The sequence below is a fragment of the Plecotus auritus genome (assembly GCF_963455305.1).
Source record: "Plecotus auritus genome assembly, chromosome: 6".
Lineage (NCBI taxonomy): Eukaryota > Metazoa > Chordata > Mammalia > Chiroptera > Vespertilionidae > Plecotus > Plecotus auritus.
This window is the reverse complement of record NC_137773.1, coordinates 90,347,978-90,365,730: the sequence shown is the minus strand read 5'-3', so window position 1 is coordinate 90,365,730 and position 17,753 is coordinate 90,347,978. Positions and strand designations below refer to the sequence as shown.

The window sequence follows — 17,753 nt, the reverse complement described above, 5'->3', positions numbered from 1 at the left end:
GGATAGTGTCAGCCTGAGGACTGAAGGGTTTCGTTTTGATTCCAGTGAGGGTACATGCCCAGGTTGCAGGCTGGATCCCCAGTACGGGACGTGCAGAATGATTCTCTCTCATCATTGATGTTTCTATCTCTCTCCCTCTCCCTTCCCCTCTGAAATCAAGAAAAATATATATAAATAAAATCTCTTGAGCAAAACATGTTACTAAAAAAGAATTAGGTTGCAAGAGGTCTTTAGATATTTCAGACACAAGTTATTTATCAGATAGAAGATTTGAAAAATTTTCCCCCACTCTGTGGATTGTGTTTTCCCTCTATTTCCCTAAAAATTTTACTCTAATTTTGGTAATATACACAGAATAAAATGTATACTTTCACCATTGTAAGTGTATAGTCAGGAGTGTAAAATGCACTGACATTGTGAAACTAATCTTTGGAATTGTTTTCATCTTGCAAAAACGAAACTCTACTTCTTAGATGACAATTCCTCCTTCTCCCTTTACCCCAGCCCCTGGTAACAAGCATTCTACTTTTGGTCGCTGTGAATTTGACTATTCCAGGTACCTCCTACAAGTGTAATCATAGTGTGTGATCTTTTGAGACAGGCTGAATTCACTTAGCACATGCCCTCAGGGATCATCCCTGTTGCAGCATGTCAGATTTGCTTTCTTTTCAAGCTGCCTAATGCTCCTGATATGTGTGTCCATTTTTTTTTTAATGTATTCAACTGTTGATGAGTGGTTATTTACTTCTACCTTTTGGCTGTTGTGAATAATGTTAATATGAACATGTATCTGTTTAAGTCCCTGCTTTCTATTCTACTTCTAGTCTGAGAAGTAGAACTGTTCATCAGTTTGTAATTTTTAAGTCATTACAATGTTGTTTTTCATACCATGACAAAACACCATATCCCCAGGAGTAGCACACCGGGTTCCAAAGAGTGTTGATGCGTAAGTCATTAATTTGATGAATTTGATTACCTGTTTCCCCCTCACTAAATGTTCCTTAAAAGGGGGGCAGCCTAGGGACCTTGAACCACAGACAGGTGACCTTGGAGACCCAACAAAATAGTGGAAGCTGTTGCAAGACCATGGGTGTGGCTCATTTCTGACTCTTCAAGTACAGGGGGTGTGGCTCCAACAAGGGGACAGGACACCACTTCCTGCACCTGTGTTCTTCAGGGAAGTGGGAAATCACTAGCGTTTTGAGACCCTTAGTGAGATTTGGTGCTGCACTGCATTCTGGGAGACAAGTAAGGTGAGACTGACCCCGGGGGTGCTGAGACGTCATTTGCCACAGGCCATGGAGATGGAATTGTGGAGCGTTATTCCACAGGAGAAGGCACCAGCTTTGGTGGGTGGGCTGCACACTGTAGAGGCAGATCTGAGGTGAGGAGGCCAGGTGTGGTCAGCACATGCACTTCTAAAATCACAGGGGAGTGTGCACAGGACTTAGGAAAGGCTCTTTAGGGACCAGTAGGCTCCTGGGGGGCTCCTAGAGGCTAGGAAAAGGCAGGGCATCCCCTTTGACCTTGGTGGATTGGAGACTTGTGAAATGTGCTTCCTGGCATAAGGGGGTGTTCATGGCACAGAGAGGCGTGTTCCTCATGACATGGGCTCTGGGTTCTGTCCTGCTTTACCTCAGAGTCACCTGGGGCTACATTTTGCCAACATTAGTTGTCTTCCCAAACACTTAGGAAGAAGGAAATATGAACATTAAACTACAGGGACCACCTGTGTTTATTTTGACGTTAGATTTGGCTATTTCCACCTAACTGATCCCATAGCAGGAAACTGACAAAGTGGGACAGGTGTTGCATTTAAACATGTTTCCCAGAGAGCAGGCACAGAGTCAGCTTGAGGACTAGAAAAGGCCTCAAGACCTGCCTGGGAAGGATTAGGTTAGGACATTCCCAGGCTGACCTCACTTGTGCAGACCAGTTAGATTCCCCATTTCAGATCATAGCATTTCCTGAATAGGACTCCAGAACCCTTGTGTCACCTCAAAGGTGGGGGCCAGGAGCCCTATCCCTGTCTCAGCAGTTGTGTGAATGAGGGCAGTGGTTGCCCGAAAGGGTGTTTCCTAAAGTCAAATTCAGTATCATGAACGTCCTGTTGTGACCAGTGTTCTTCTCCAGACCTCTCAGTTCTTCATCAGAAGGACGCCAAGGTGGTGGAAGGAAGTGTTACACATGCAGAACAAGTTTACCGTTTTTTGTTGTTTCACATTGTTTTTAATATTTGCACATACTGTTTCAAGAGCAGTTATGAGTTTTCACGAATGCAGTTACACCACCATGAAGATGGAAAGCACTCCATCAACCCAAAGGACACAGTTGTTGTGGCTGTTTATACTGTATCCGTTTTTGAACACGGATTTGTTAGAGGTTCCTCCAACCCTGGAGCTTTTCCGGAATGTCATGCAGTGAATCACCATGTTGTCTTTTAAGTGCTGTTTAGAAACTTTGACACTGCATTTGCAATGGTACAGAATTATACGACTCTAGCAAAGTTCTTCTAAGTTAAAGTTTTTTATTTTGGACAATTTGGCACACATTAGGACTTCAAAATGGAGATTCTACTATTATAAGTTATGTAAATCGGGACAACATTTCTGCTTGCCTTTCTTCATTTGCATGGTGGGAGGAATGCTGGGGGCAGGGGGTCATAGGAGATACCAATGATTATGAAATCATAAAATATCTACACCGCTAAGAAAACATAAATTAGCACTGGAAAAAAAGAAGAGGGACCAAGTCTGGACGTCCTTTGCTCTTCAAAGAAAAGCAACACCTTTCCCCCATGTTTCATAACATCTCCTGGAAGTGTAAACATGGAAATGATCCCGGAAACAGCAAAAATGAGCATGGACGGCTTGGTGCCTTCTGCTGAAACAAAAAAAATTTCAGCTACTCCTCTTATCAGAGGCACAGAAAAGGCCCTAGATTGAGGATATCAAATATACCTGCTTTGCTGATACTCTGCCTGCAGGTCACCTTAGATCATTATCCTCTGAACAGCAATGGCTTCCTGGTGTTTAAACCAGAAAACCACCTTAGACATGCACAGGAATCACTGTACTTACAGAAAACCCATGATGGGTACAACTGTGCAGATGACCAGAACTTTCTTCAACTGGGAAGAACTCAAAAAAAGTTTCAAGGGGTACACAAATGTGTCACTCTGTTTGAATAGTGACAAAATGATATGCCATTTCAAAAGTGACTTTCAAATTATTTCCATTGGTTTTAAATAGGAACACCATGGCCTAAAGCAATTAGAAGTCCCTCATGTCACACACCCATGCCCATATTTTTAATCAAGTAGCACATGCTCTGAAACATGGAACCATGTCTAGAGCTTTCTGGAAAACCATTGCTGTGAAACCAGGAAGGCAGAACTTTGGGGATGTTTGTCCATTGTTTAAATCCACACTCTAGCAGATCCACAAGTCTTTAAGAAGTATTACGTGGGAGGAAAGTTGATTGATGATGATACCCCATTTACTGAGGCTCCTACCCTCCATAATGAAGATACATAATCCACCCCAGTTCACAATTATCTCACCTGTCAGAGTTTCTGGTTACTTTCAACTTTTTTTCTTTTCTTTTTAAAGTATTTATTTTTTTGTGTTTCGAGATGGAGAGTGAGACAGAAACATCACTGAGAGTGAACATACATCAGCTGCCTCCTGCACACACCATACTGAGGATCGAGCCCCCAACCTGGGCATGTGCCCTGACCATCAATCAAACCATGACTTCCTGGTTCATGGGCTGACGCTCAACTACAGAGCCACACTCACCTGGCAAAAACTTCATGTTCTAAGACAGTCAAGTTTTTTTATTTAACCATTATCTCCTTTCCCACAAAAACATAAGCACCAGCAATGCAAGAAATTTTTTCTTTCATGCCTGTATATCATGACCTGGAAAAGTGTGCTAAATTGGGCATGTTTTCCATGTAAATTGCCTGGCATGTGCAGGACGTTGACATTATCATCATGATCATACGTCCACCTTGGCCAGGCAACTCAGTTGATTAGAGCATTGTCCCAATATGCCAAGCTTGTGGGTTCATTCACACGTCACACACAAGAATCAACCAATAATTACATAAACAGATTGATGCTTCTCACTTTCTGTCTCTCAAATCAACTTTTTTTTAAAAGGTGGGGGGAAAAGTCAAATTCCATCAGCAATAATGGCTTCTTGGAAGAGAGAGAAATCCTAACTTTGTTTTCTTGTTGGTTTGTTTTCTTTGACAATATTCCCAAATTTATAAACCTCAGATGACCCATAAAGGAGTTAACAAGTTACAGATCTTGTTAAGAAATATGTGCTTTTATATTAAAATTATGTAATATAGATACTGAATTGTGGTACTTTTTGGAAAAGTGCCCAATACATCATAGTAAATATTTCAGTATTTGGGTAACAACTGGTTGCTGGCCTGTTGAAAAGAAATACATCTTGTTGAACATGTCACACGTCCATCATCACACAGAGCTACTCCATGACCACAGTGAATCAAGACAACAGCAAAGGCATTCATGTCTGCACATGTGATCAAGGAGAACAGGTTTCAAAGGAATAAAAATAACGAACTTTGCTTTTCTCATTAATATGATCTGTGCTTCTTACAATTTTGGTTTAGCATTTTTTCAGGCTTCAAAAAAATGATTATCATTATGCAAGATAGAAATAAGTTCATTTCCTCCCAGAATTCAATGCAGAAAAATGTATTGCTTCCTTGAATGGAAACCATATTGTCTATTACAAAGCAAAATATAACAAGAAATCCTTTTAAGGCTGCTGTTACTGTTACATCCTCAGGAAGTAACAAAACACCATAACATGTCTTAGCAAAGGAGTGGTTGGGAAACAGTTAATATTTCATTAAAAATTACAGAAGCACTGCCCTAGATGATTTGGCTCAGTGCATAGAGTGTAAGCCTGTGCACTGAAGAATCCCGGGTTGATTCCAGTCAAGGGCACATGCCCGGGTCCAGGCTCGATCCTCAGCAGGGGGCATTCAGGAGGCAGCTCATGAATGATTCTCATCATTGATGTTTCTCTCTATCCTTCTCCTTTGCTTGTTGAAATCAATAATAAATTTTAAAATTAAAGAAGCATTAGAAAAAAATGCACATAATTTGAATCACATACAACCAAAGATACATGAAAACATTGAGATTAGGCTCAGCTCTGAGTGACAGCACACATCAGAGTCTGCCTGAAATGACGAAAGTGCCAGTTCTCACATGGAAGGACTGGCTCAGAGCCCTCACTGCAGAGGGTGGTACAAGAACAAACTGTCACGGGGCTCCTTGGCACTGCACCATTGCAGCTGTCACAGTGGGATCTGAATCGCAGTCAGTAGTAAAACCAACAGGACAAGATGATTACTAGTCAAACTAGACCTCATGCAAATGCAAACTAGATAACAGTACGTACCTTTCAGAAAACAGCCCTAATCATGACCGTCTACGTTTGTTGCCTGGTGGACACCTATGGGCTCGCAGGAAAAGCCAGCCTATGCTGGGACTTTAATGTTGAATTGTGAACATCTGTAAATCTTCCACCTGACATCAATGGAAGTAAAGCACTGGCTGGCTGTTTTGAGGATATTCTTGGCTGCCAGGGCAAAGACTGAGAAAAACAAACTAAAATATTCTCCTCTTAATGTGAACTCCATACACAATTCCCAGCCAAAAGCAAAACACACACACACACACACACACACAAAGACACACAAAGACACACGAAACTAAACACAGTGGGACTCTACAGTGAACAGTAAGTATGTACAAATATATGGTAAATACTTATTGACTCAAATAATAGTGAATATCAAGTACAATTGAAAAATTAAAAAAGAACATACAGGTGTGTAGGGCCTATTCATTCAATACCTGTCAGGGCACAGGGAAGAAAACCCATTGATGTTTCCCTCTACTTCTCTGTCTTCCTCACTCTAAAGCATCAATTTAAAGAAACGAACAAAAAAAGAATGAGTACTGATAATGACCAAATGTGTCAAAAGTTTATAGGACTTCTTTAATGTTGTGAGTGAGTTTTGGGGAGTATATGACTTAATTGGCAACAGGCTTACATGTACCAGTTAGTTACACTAATGGGATTTCCTTCCAGTGCAGTTTTCAAGCTACTCTGAAAGTATTTGTTAAAAATTTTAAGTTTTTTTTTTTTAGTTGTCAATTATACAGTGTACACTCTCACAAGGGATATGAGGCAACATGAAGGTTTTCCTACATTTTTACATTCAATACAGTTCTTCACTTTAAGTGTTTTCATGATGTTTCTGAGGAAAAGGGACAGCTGAAGGCTTTCCCACCTTCTCTACATGTATACACTATTTCTCCAGGTGCATTCTTCCACGTCCAAGAAAGGCTCTCCCACATTCCTTATGTTCATACACTTAGTCTTGGGTGTGAGTCCCTTCATGATTTTGTAAAGAACTAGGATGGCTAAAGGCTTTTCTACAATCTTTACATGACAGGCCTTCTCTTCAGTGAGTTCTTTCATACTTTACAATAAAATGGAAGAAATGAATGCTTTCTAACCCTCTAACATTTCTAGGGTACATCCCCAATATGGATAATCATACATGATGGCACAGCTGAGAGATAAATGAAAGCTCTTTGTTATTCTTTACATTAACAGTGTTTACCAATACATTTTGTTTTCACATGTCTGTAAAACTAGTTTGGAACCTGAAGGCTTTACCACATTCCTTACATTGATATGGCTTCTCTCCACTATGAGAATTTTTGTGAATTTGAAAGGATCTGGGATGACTATAGGTTATTCCACATCACTTGTATTCATAGGGTTTCTTCCCAGTATACATTTCATGTATCTGAGAGAAAAGGCATGGCAAAGAGGTTTACTTCATTCCTTATCCATGAGGATTCTTTCTATCATGACTTCTTTTGTCTTCCAAGATGTGTGATGCAAATGAAGGTTTTCCCACACTGCTTTCATTCATAAGGTTTTCCCCTAGTGTGTCCTTCCATGCTTTCTAAGAGACTTGGAGAAACTGCAAGTTTTACCAAATTCCTTACATTCATAGAGCTTTTCTCTACTGTGTGTGTTTTCACTTCTGGCCCATGACAGAGTCAACCAATTGGTGTTTCTCTCACATCAGTACTGCTCACTATCTTTCTCTTATATTTCCACTCTAATGGAAAAATATCCACAAGTGAACATAAAAAAAAAAGAACAAGGATTGTCAAAGGCTTTTCTACAATCTTTATATGATAGGGCTTATTTTCAGTGTGCATGCTTTCATTCATTATGCTTTCTCTCCACTATGAGTGTTTAGTTGAATTGGAAAGGAACTGGGATGAATAAAGGCTTTCCCACATTGCTATCATGCATAGGGTTTTTCCTTACTATGAGTTCTTTCATGACGTCGGAGGGAAGTTGGATGAGAGAAAGCTTTACAACAACAGTTACATTCATAAGGTTTTTCCCCGGTATGAATACTTTCATGAACTCGGAGGGCACATCGATCACGGAATGTTTTACCACATTCTTTACATTCATGAGGCTTCTTTCCATCATGACTTCTTTTATGTCGTCGAAGAGAGGTGCCATAACTGAAGGCTTTGCCACATTGCTTACATTCATAGGGTTTTTCCCCAGTATGAATATTTTCATGAAGTCGGAGGTAAGATTGATCATGGAATGTTTTACCACATTCCTTACATTCATGAGGCTTTTTTCCATGATGACTGCTTTTATGATTTGCAACAGAGCTGAGACAACTGAAGGCTTTCCCACATTGCTTATATTCATGGGGTTTTTCCTTCTTATGAGACCTTCCATGACGTCGGAGGGAAGTTGGATGAGAGAAAGCTTTACAACAACGGTTACATTCATAAGGTTTTTCCCCAGTATGAATACTTTCATGAACTCGGAGGGCACATCGATCACGGAATGTTTTACCACATTCTTTACATTCATGAGGCTTCTTTCCATCATGACTTCTTTTATGTCGTCGAAGAGAGGTGCCATAACTGAAGGCTTTGCCACATTGTTTACATTCATAGGGTTTTTCCCCAGTATGAATATTTTCATGAAGTCGGAGGTAAGATTGATCATGGAATGTTTTACCACATTCCTTACATTCATGAGGCTTTTTTCCATGATGACTGCTTTTATGATTTGCAACAGAGCTGAGACAACTGAAGGCTTTCCCACATTGCTTACATTCACAGGGTTTTTCCTTATTATGAGATCTTTCATGACGTCGGAGGTTAGTTGGATCAGAGAAAGCTTTACCACAATGGTTACATTCATAAGGTTTTTCCCCAGTATGAATCCTTTCATGAAGTCGGAGGTTATATCGAAAAAGGAATGTTTTACCACATTCCTTACATTCATGAGGCTTCTTTCCATCATGACTTCTTTTATGTTTTGCAAGAGAGCTGAGAGAACTGAAGGCTTTCCCACATTGTTTACATTCATGGGGTTTTTCCTCATTAAGAGACCTTTCATGACGATGGAGGTAAACTGGATCAGAGAAAGCTTTACCACAATGGTTACATTCATAAGGTTTTTTCCCAGTATGAATACTCTCATGACGTCGGAGGGAATATGGATCACAGAAAGTTTTACCACATTCCTTACATTCATGAGGCTTCTTTGCAACATGACTTCTTTTATGTTTTGCAAGATCGCCTCGATAACTGAAGGATTTCCCACATTGCTTACATTCATGGGGTTTTTCCTTCTTATGAGACCTTTCATGACATCGGAGGTAAGCTGGATGAGAGAAAGCTTTACCACAATGGTTACATTCATAAGGCTTTTCCCCAGTATGAATACTCTCATGACGTCGGAGGGAATATGGATCACAGAAAGTTTTACCACATTCCTTGCATTCATGAGGCTTTTTTCCATCATGACTTCTTTTATGTATTCCAAGATGGTTGAGACAACGGAAGGTTTTCCCACATTGCTGACATTCATAGGGCTTCTGTCCAGTATGCATTCTTTCATGATATCGAAGGGAACTAGAATACCTGAATGCTTTCCCACATTGCTTACATTCATAGGGTTTCTCCCCAGCATGCATTATTTTATGATTTCTAAGAGATGTGGAAAAATTAAAATGCTTACCACATTGCTGACATTCATAAGGTTTTTCACCAGTATGAATTCTTTTATGTTTTCGAAGCGAAGTTGAATGTGAGAAAACTTTGCCACAAAGCTTACATTCATAGGGTTTTTCCCGAGTATGAATTATTTCATGACTTCTAAGGAAAGAGGGATAAGGAAATGTTTTACCACATTCCTTACATTCATGAGGCTTCTTTCTGGCATGACCTCTTTTATGACTTCCAAGAAAGCTGAGAGAACGGAAGGCTTTCCCACATTGCTTACATTCATAGAATTTCTCACCAGTATGAGTTCTTTCAAGATTTCTAAGAAAAGTGGAACTGAAAGCTTTACCAGATTTCTGACATTGATAGGGCTTTTCTGCAGTGTGTGCTCTTTCATTTTCTCCAGGGTACTTAGGAGTACTGAAAGCTTTTCCACATTGCTTACTGTGATATGGTTTCTCTCCACTATGAGTGTTTTTGTGAAGTTTAAAGTAAATGAGATGACTAAAGCCTTTCCCACATTGCTTACACTCATACGGTTTCCCAGCAATATGCATTCTTTCATGATTTCTAAGGGAAGGTGAATAGTGGAAAGCTTTCCCACTGGGGCTGCCTTCATGGCTTTCAATATGTTGGTGATGCCTGAAAGCTTTCTCAGGTTCCGTACATTTATAAGGGTTTTCTTTATATTCCTGACACAGGTACAGTTTGGGTCCAATGTGAGAGCTCAGGTGGTTATTCAAGGATAAATAACGCACGAAGATTTGCCTACACAACCTGGACTTCGGTTGTTTTATTTCAGTAGGAGTTTCCTTCTTTTCATTATGATTTGGAGTCTGGCTGAAGATTTCTCTGCAGTGACTACCATCCTTCCTTGTACAGAGTCTCTCTACCATATGATTGCTGTAAAAATCAGAAGTATATTATTAATACTCTGTTAACAATTTAATATTTATTAATAGTATGATAAGGACATTTTTACCATTTTCAAGGAAAGTGGGGGGTTTCTGTACATTCTGATTTTTGAAAGTGGATATCCTAAAACCTCTGAAATAGGCTGGATCATAAATATTATGAAAACACTTATACAGTAGGTCCTCAGGTTACATTGGAGATCTAATCCTTCGGTATGATGGGACGCAATTTTCGCCGTGAGTCAGAACCCACCTACATAAGCACCTATGTCATTCACATGGAGCACGTACACAGCAGTAATGAAGTGAAACAGTAAAAAAAATTTAAAAGAAAGATACCAATTCCTGAACTTTACTTGTGGTAAATACAGTCCTATATAATAAAGAGTAATTTGCAAATTGACCATCACATCCTCACAATATGGCTTCCTACGACCAGGGCGGTAGGGGGATTAGTGTGGGACGACTAAATGACTGAACAAATAGGCTATGTAGGGTGACCAGGCTGGCTAGGGTGGCTGTGAAGGTTGATCAGGCCAGCATGGGGGGCAGTTGGAAGCCACCAGGCCAGCAGGGGGGGCAGTTGGAGTTATTAGGCTGGCAGGGGGGCAGTGAGGGGTGACTAGGCCAGCGGGGGCAGGGGGGTGGGGAACAGTTGGGGATGATCAGACCGGCAAGGGGGAAGTAAGGGTTGACCAGGGCGGCAGAGTGGGGCAGTTAGGAGTGACCAAGCCAGTAAGGAGGGGGAAGTTAGGGACGACCTGGCCAGCAGGGGGGGCAGTTAGGGGTGATCAGGCTGGCATGCAGAGGCAGTGAGGGCTGATTGGGCCAGTGGGGGTGGTGGTGGAAGTAGTTAGGGGTCACCAGGCAGGCAGGAAGGTAAGCGATTAGAAGCCACTGGTCCAGGTTTTTAAACCAGCAGTCGGACATCCCCCAAGGGGTCCCAGATTGGAGAGGGTACAGGCTGGGCTGAGGGGACCCCGCTCCCATGCACAAATGTCATGCACTGGGCCTCTAGTAAATAATAAAAAACATAATGCACATATGTCGAAATGACGGAATTTATTTTATTTTATTTTTTTATAAATAAATGGGAGATGGCGACGTAACCACAAAAGGACATACGTCGAGTCCGACTTAACCCAAGGACTGCCTGTTTTCATTACCAGTACTTCTGTATATTGTTTTTGATGAGATTATTCTATGAATCAATAAATTTAAAACTGGGCTGATACAATTGGATTACCTGTTTTTAAGCTTGTTTTATGGACCGTGCCCATGTCGCTCAGTGGTTCAGCATGGACCCACCCACCAGGGTGTTGTCAGTTCAACTCTCTGAATGGGAACATGGCCAGGTTGCAGACTTATTAATCCCTGTGTAGGGCATGCAGGAGGCCGCCAATCCATGTTTCTATGTCTTTCACTCACCTCCACTCTAAAACCAATAAAAACATATTTTTGCACCACTGGCATGGCTCAGTGGTTGAGCGCCAATCTCTGAAGCAGGTCACACTTCAATTCCCGGTCCAGGCACATGCCTGGATTGTGGACTTGATTCCGAGTGTGGGGCGTGCTGGAGGCAGCCGATGAATAATTCTCTCTCATCATTGATGTTTGTCTCTCTTTCTCTTTCTCCCTAACTTTCTGAAATAAATAAATACATATTAAATAATTGAATAAGTAAATGAAATAAATATATATAAAAAATATTAACAACAACAACAAAAAAGATGCTCTTACAAGGTAATGCTTTCTCATGTCAATGCGACTCACCTAAGATTCATCCCATGATTTTCATACTGATCTTCACTGTCATGGTCTTCCCATTTTTCTTCTAAAATACATGCTAGAGAAAGCATTATAAACTATTAAAGGATATTAAAATGGTTAGACTTTAGGTACACAATGAGCTGTGATCATTCATAGTTTAATTAGCAATGTATCCCCTTTCCACATTTAAATTCTTGAAATAGCATTGATGAGCAAGGAACACTAGTTTTCCAACTGACTAAATAAGTAACAATTGTTGCCGGCCAGAGTCGCTTTGTGGTTGACGGTCAACCTATTAATCAGGAGGTCTGGGGTCAAATTCCCAGTAGGCCCGGTTTGCAGGCTAGATCACCAGTGTGAGGCAAACAGGAAGAAGGAAATCAGTGACTCTCTCATCATTGATTTTTCTATTTCTCTCTCCCTCTCCCTTCCTCTCTGAAATCAATAAAAATATATTAAAAGAAAAAAAAAAAAAAGGCCGAAACCGGTTTGGCTCAGTGGATAGAGCGTTGGCCTGCGGACTGAAGGGTCCTGGGTTCGATTCCGGTCAAGGGCACGTACCATGGTTGTGGGCACATCCCCAGTAGGGGGTGTGCAGGAGGCAGCTGATCGATGTTTCTCTCTCATCGATGTTTCTAGCTCTCTATCCCTCTCCCTTCCTCTCTGTAAAATATCAATAAAATATATTAAAAAAAAGAAAAAAAAAGAATTTGTGATAACTACCTACTGATGCGAGGTTCCAGAAGGTTTCCAGCATCACATCTGTGTAGAGTTTCTTCTGGGTTGCATCCAGGAAAGCCCACTCCTTCTTGGTGAACTCCACATTAACATCCTCAAAGGCCACCGAGTCCTAAAACATCCCACATATGCATGGGTGAGACAGACAGCACTGCGAAGCTATACATACTTCATGAGAAGTTTGTATGGTCCCCAACATTCAGTCTATGACTTGATTGTAAGACTATCAAGACTTTATTTGGCTTTAACTGGTTTGGTTCAGTGGATAGAGCATCGGCCTGTGGACTGAAGGGTCCCAGGTTCGATTCTGGTCAAGGGCATGTACCTTGCTTGTGGGCACATCCCTAGCAGGGGGTGTGCAGGAGGCAGCTGATCAATGTTTCTCTCTCATCGATGTTTCTAACTCTCTATCCCTCTCCCTTCCTCTCTGTAAAAAAAAAATCAATAAAATATATTTTTTAAAAAAGGCTAGTTATTTGCCACATTCACTTCCTGATGAACACCTGGAATTTATTGATATGATTTTGTTGTGATCACATCAAGTCTTCATTGCTCTCTAATGTCAGGGTAAAGAGCACCTTGAACAACATCTATATTTATAAATTAAAATACTTCCATTATGCCCATGGATTCCTTGTTAGAAAACTCATCTCCATTATAACCACCATTTGATATAGCAGACCATGAAACATACTGTCATATTTGCATAAAGTTTTAATGACTATGAATAAAATAAAGGCCTGGTAGCTTTCTCTTCTATTCTTATCGCCAGTGAGGAGAAGCCAAGAGGTGTGTGGAAATTCAACTTGGAACAAAATGTACTTGGCCATATTGTCCTGAAGTACTTCAGAGTACAGTAGGTCCTTGGGTTACATTGGAAATCCGTTCCTACGGTGCGACATAATGCGATTTTCGCTGTAAGTCAGAACCCACCTACATAAGTACCTACGTCACTCACATGGAGCAAATACACAGCAGTAATGAAGTGAAACAGTAAAAAAAAATTGAAAGATAACAAGTCCTGACCTTTATTTGAGGTAAATACAGTAAATAATAAAAAACCAGTTTGGCTCAGTGGATAGAGCATCAGCCTGCAGACTCAAGGGTACCAGGTTTGATTCCGGTCAAGGGCATGTACCTTGGTTGCAGGCATATCCCCAGTGGGGGGTGTGCAGGAGGCAGCTGATGATGTTTCTCTCTCATCGATGTTTCTAACTCTATATTCCTCTCCTTTCCTCTCTGTAAAAAATTAATAAAATATATTTAAAAATAACAACAATAAAAAACAGAAAGCACATGTACATACATCGAAATGATGGAACGCTTTTTTTTTTAATAAATAAATGGGAGATGGAGACGAAACCATGAAACGACATACATCGAGACCGACGTAACCCAAGGACTGCCTGTATTAGAAGTAGTCAGATACACCTGAATGAATGAAAATATTCTTGAGGATTATGAATGATCATTTCTGGTAGTAATATTTGTTAGTTTGACCTTTTTTTGCCTCTCTCATTTCATGGGAATAGGACGTTAGAGTTAGAGCTCAGGCATGAGAAAGACACAACTTCGCCCTCTACTAAAGTCCTCTACTGATGATTTTTAGGACATATAGACATAAATCTATCTCTCTTTCTATATATAAAAAGGTAATATGCTAAGTGTCCCTCAACCCGTGGCTATGACACACACTGACCACCTGGGGGGGCAGACGCTTGACGCAGCTGGCGCTGTGATGCACACTGGCTATTTACAAAGAACGGCACCACAGACCTGGCACCGACAAAGCAACACTCGGCTTCCCCCAAGAGGGACACAGGCCCCGCCACCACGTGGGAGCAACAGCCCACCAAATCATAGCCAACACTGCCGAGACCCCATGGTGCACAATTCAGCCCACAGTCCAGACCAGCCCAAAAACGGTGGCTATGATCACCAGGTAATTTCGTCACGAAGTAATGCCTGGCTTCTTCTCCCTAGAGACGAGTATCTTTGGAATTTCTTCAGCCCAGGAACACAACTTGTTTATAGCCAGGTGCAAACATTTTACACTTTAACCAAATATCTTTGAAGCATTTTCAGGTGCCTCATCTCATTTGATCCTCAGAGAAGTCCTGGAGTAGGTAGATAGGAGACTCGGTAGAATCCTATTTTCATTAGCCAGAAAATGAAGATTTAAAAGGTTAAAAACTTAACACGACTAAAAAGAAGTAAAAAATGGTGGACTAGAAAATGACTTCAGGTTTTCTCAATGCGCAGAATACAGTTTAACACTGCTAGAGGAAAATATTTCACCCTTTGTTCTCCCTGCGTGATCTACAATAATATTGTGCTTCATGTTGATATTATTGTTGTGTCACTGACAATTACCTGAAAGAGAAATTGGGCTGCTTCACTGGGCTGGAAAAACTTTAGTTCAGGGGTCCTCAAACTACAGCCCATGGGCCACATGCGGCCCGCCGAGGACATTTATCTGGCCTGCCAGGTGCCGCTGCCTATCCTGCTTAGCAGCCAACTCGTCCCGGGCCCGCAGTGCGCATAGGAATTTGTTCATAGTTGTTTTTTTTTAAACTAGAGTCCGGCCCTCCAACGGTCTGAGGGACAGTGAACTGGCCCCTGTTTAAAAAGTTTGAGGACCGCCGAAACCAGTTTGGCTCAGTGGTAGAGCGTCGGCCTGCGGACTGAAAGGTCCCAGGTTCGATTCTGGTCAAGGGCATGTACTTTGGTTGCGGGCACATCCCCAGTGGGGCGTGTGCAGGAGGCAGCTGATCGATGTTTCTCTCTCATCGATGTTCCTAACTCTCTATCCCTCTCCCTTCCTCTCTGTAAAAAATCAATAAAATATATTAAAAAAAAAAAAAAAGTTTGAGGACCCCTGCTTTAGTTAAATCAGAAAGCAGGTCTAATTAAGCAAGTTTATCTATATACATAAAGCTCTCGCTGGCACCAATCACACGCGTGTGTTTCTGTCATTGTTGTTCGTGAATTTCGTTGACACTTATATTACGGAGAGAAGGCAAATAATGATATTAAAATATTTCTTGTAATTAATTTCCCTGCAATGTGCACAAATTTGTGCACTGGGCCTCTGGTATATATAAAAGCCTAAGCGACCATCTGACTGCTAGCTATGACGCACAATGACCAACAGGGAGCAGACTCTCAACACAGGAGCTGCAGAGCTGCAGTGACTTGGCAGCTGCAGTTCTCAGGTGACATACCCAAAAACAGAAAGGAGGGAGCCCAAGTTCAGAGTGCGTCACCTAAGAACGGCCCTCTCGCAATCCGGGTTCCCTTGGGGAATGTCGTAGAGCCGGTTTCAGTCCAATCCCCACAGGCCAGGCTGAGGGACCCTACTGGTGCACAAATCCATGCACCGGGCCTCTAATGAAATCATAAGATCACATGCAAAAAAAGTCTTTCCGACAGAATTTAACAATGTAACCAGGGCCTGGACCCGAGGAGCAAATTAAAACTTGGCATGTATAAGGCCCTTTATTAAAATATGCTACTAGTATATTTTCATGTTGAAACAGCACACGATGACAAAATACATAAGGGGCTAGGGGGTACTGAAAATATCAGGTGTGAAACTGTAAAATTTACCTAAACAGTATGTTCTATAGCTAAAATATGCAAAGTAAAATTAAATGTAAACTGTAATTGGAATGTACACTATATGTTTTTTATGGTTGGAAAAAATTAATATCACTAAGGTGTTCATACAACCCAAAGCAATCTATAGATTCATTGCCATTCCTATCAAGATACCAATGGTGTATTTCACATAACTAGAACAAATATTCAAAAATTTTATATGGAACCACAAAACAATATTACTGAATACCAACAGTAATACTGAGAAAGAAGAACAAATGTGGATGAATCACACTACGTAATATTCAACTCTACTACAAGGCCATAGTAATCAAAACAGCATGATCCTGGCATAAAAACAGCGTATAAATCAGTGGAACAGAACAGAGAACCCAGAAATAAACCCATGCCTTTAAGGTGAAGGAATACTAGACAAAGGAGGCAAGAACATACAATAAAGATAGTATCTATATAATAAAAGCCCAGTGACTGTTACGGCAGGATGACCAGAACGGCCAGTCGCTATGATGCGCACTGACCACCAGGGGGTAGACACTCAACACAGGAGCTGCCCCCTGGTAGTCAGTGCGTCAGAAGCCGGGCTCATGGCTGGGGAGCGCTGGTGCGACGTGCGAACCTCTCCCGCCTCCGGTAGGCGCAATCTCCAGTGAACAGACTGCAGTCCTGACGCTCAGGTGGTGAAGGTGCAGCCAGAATGACCACGGATCAGCCGCTGCCAGCCCCTGGAACTCTCCTTTCAGACCCTGGGGCTGCTCCGAGCACCTTACCTATTGCTCTCTGGGTCTGCGGATGCGGGCTCAGGAAAATTCCAGAGGCGCTTCTCGCACATACTGCCTGGGCCGGCTCCCATCTCGAGAGTGAACACCAGTGAAGTCCAGCCCAATGACCAACACCCACACATGTCCATAGGCAAGCCCTTAGCAACTTTCACCTACCACCCAGCCTCGGCTCCATCTCCCGGAAAGGTTGGAGAAATGGATAGAGAACATGTTTGAAGAAATAATGGCAGAAAACTTCCCTAACCTGATAAAGGAAAAAGTCACACAAGTTCAGGAGGCACAGAGAACCCCAAGCAAGAAGAACCCTAACAGGCCCAGGCTGAGACACATAATCAAAATGCCAAAAATTAAAGACAAAGAGAGAATCTGAAAGGCAGCAAGAGAAAAGCAAACTGTTAACTACAAAGGAGTTCCCATAAGGATGACACCGGATTACTCATCAGAAACTCTACAGGCCAGAAAGGAAAGGCATGAAGTACTCAAGGTAATGGAAAGCAAGAATCTTAAACCAAGATTACTATATCCAGCAAGGCTATCATTCAAAATCAATGGTCAGGAGGGCCTGGGGGGAAGGGAATAATGGCGGCGGAATAGACAGACGTGTTCCGAGCCTTGTCCCGGAGCAGAAAGAAAGAACAGCTGAGGGTCGCACAAGGAGTGTTTGTTGGCCGGTTGGGAGACAGCTGAATTCCAGAAGGAGGTGGGGGACTGCTGAACGGGGTTCCCCTGACCTGGCAGCACCAACTGCGGCTGGGTCCCCTCCCGGAGCTGCGGGGTTGGACGCGGAGTCTGCGCCATCTTGATCC

General features: G+C 41.8%; 1 protein-coding gene across 1 annotated transcript in view; it reads right to left on the bottom strand.

The window, feature by feature from the left end:
* Positions 1 to 6,033: 6,033 nt before the first annotated feature.
* Positions 6,034 to 17,753, bottom strand: part of LOC308251452 (uncharacterized protein) — a 98,731-nt gene continuing 87,011 nt past the window's right edge. The window contains exons 2-4 of the mRNA XM_080674860.1: positions 12,533 to 12,659; positions 11,813 to 11,885; positions 6,034 to 10,028 (exon numbers count right to left, since the gene is read on the bottom strand). Coding sequence (XP_080530986.1) covers positions 7,388 to 10,028; positions 11,813 to 11,885; positions 12,533 to 12,659 — 2,841 coding nt within the window. The 3' untranslated portion in view covers positions 6,034 to 7,387. The remainder of the gene's footprint in view (positions 10,029 to 11,812; positions 11,886 to 12,532; positions 12,660 to 17,753) is intronic.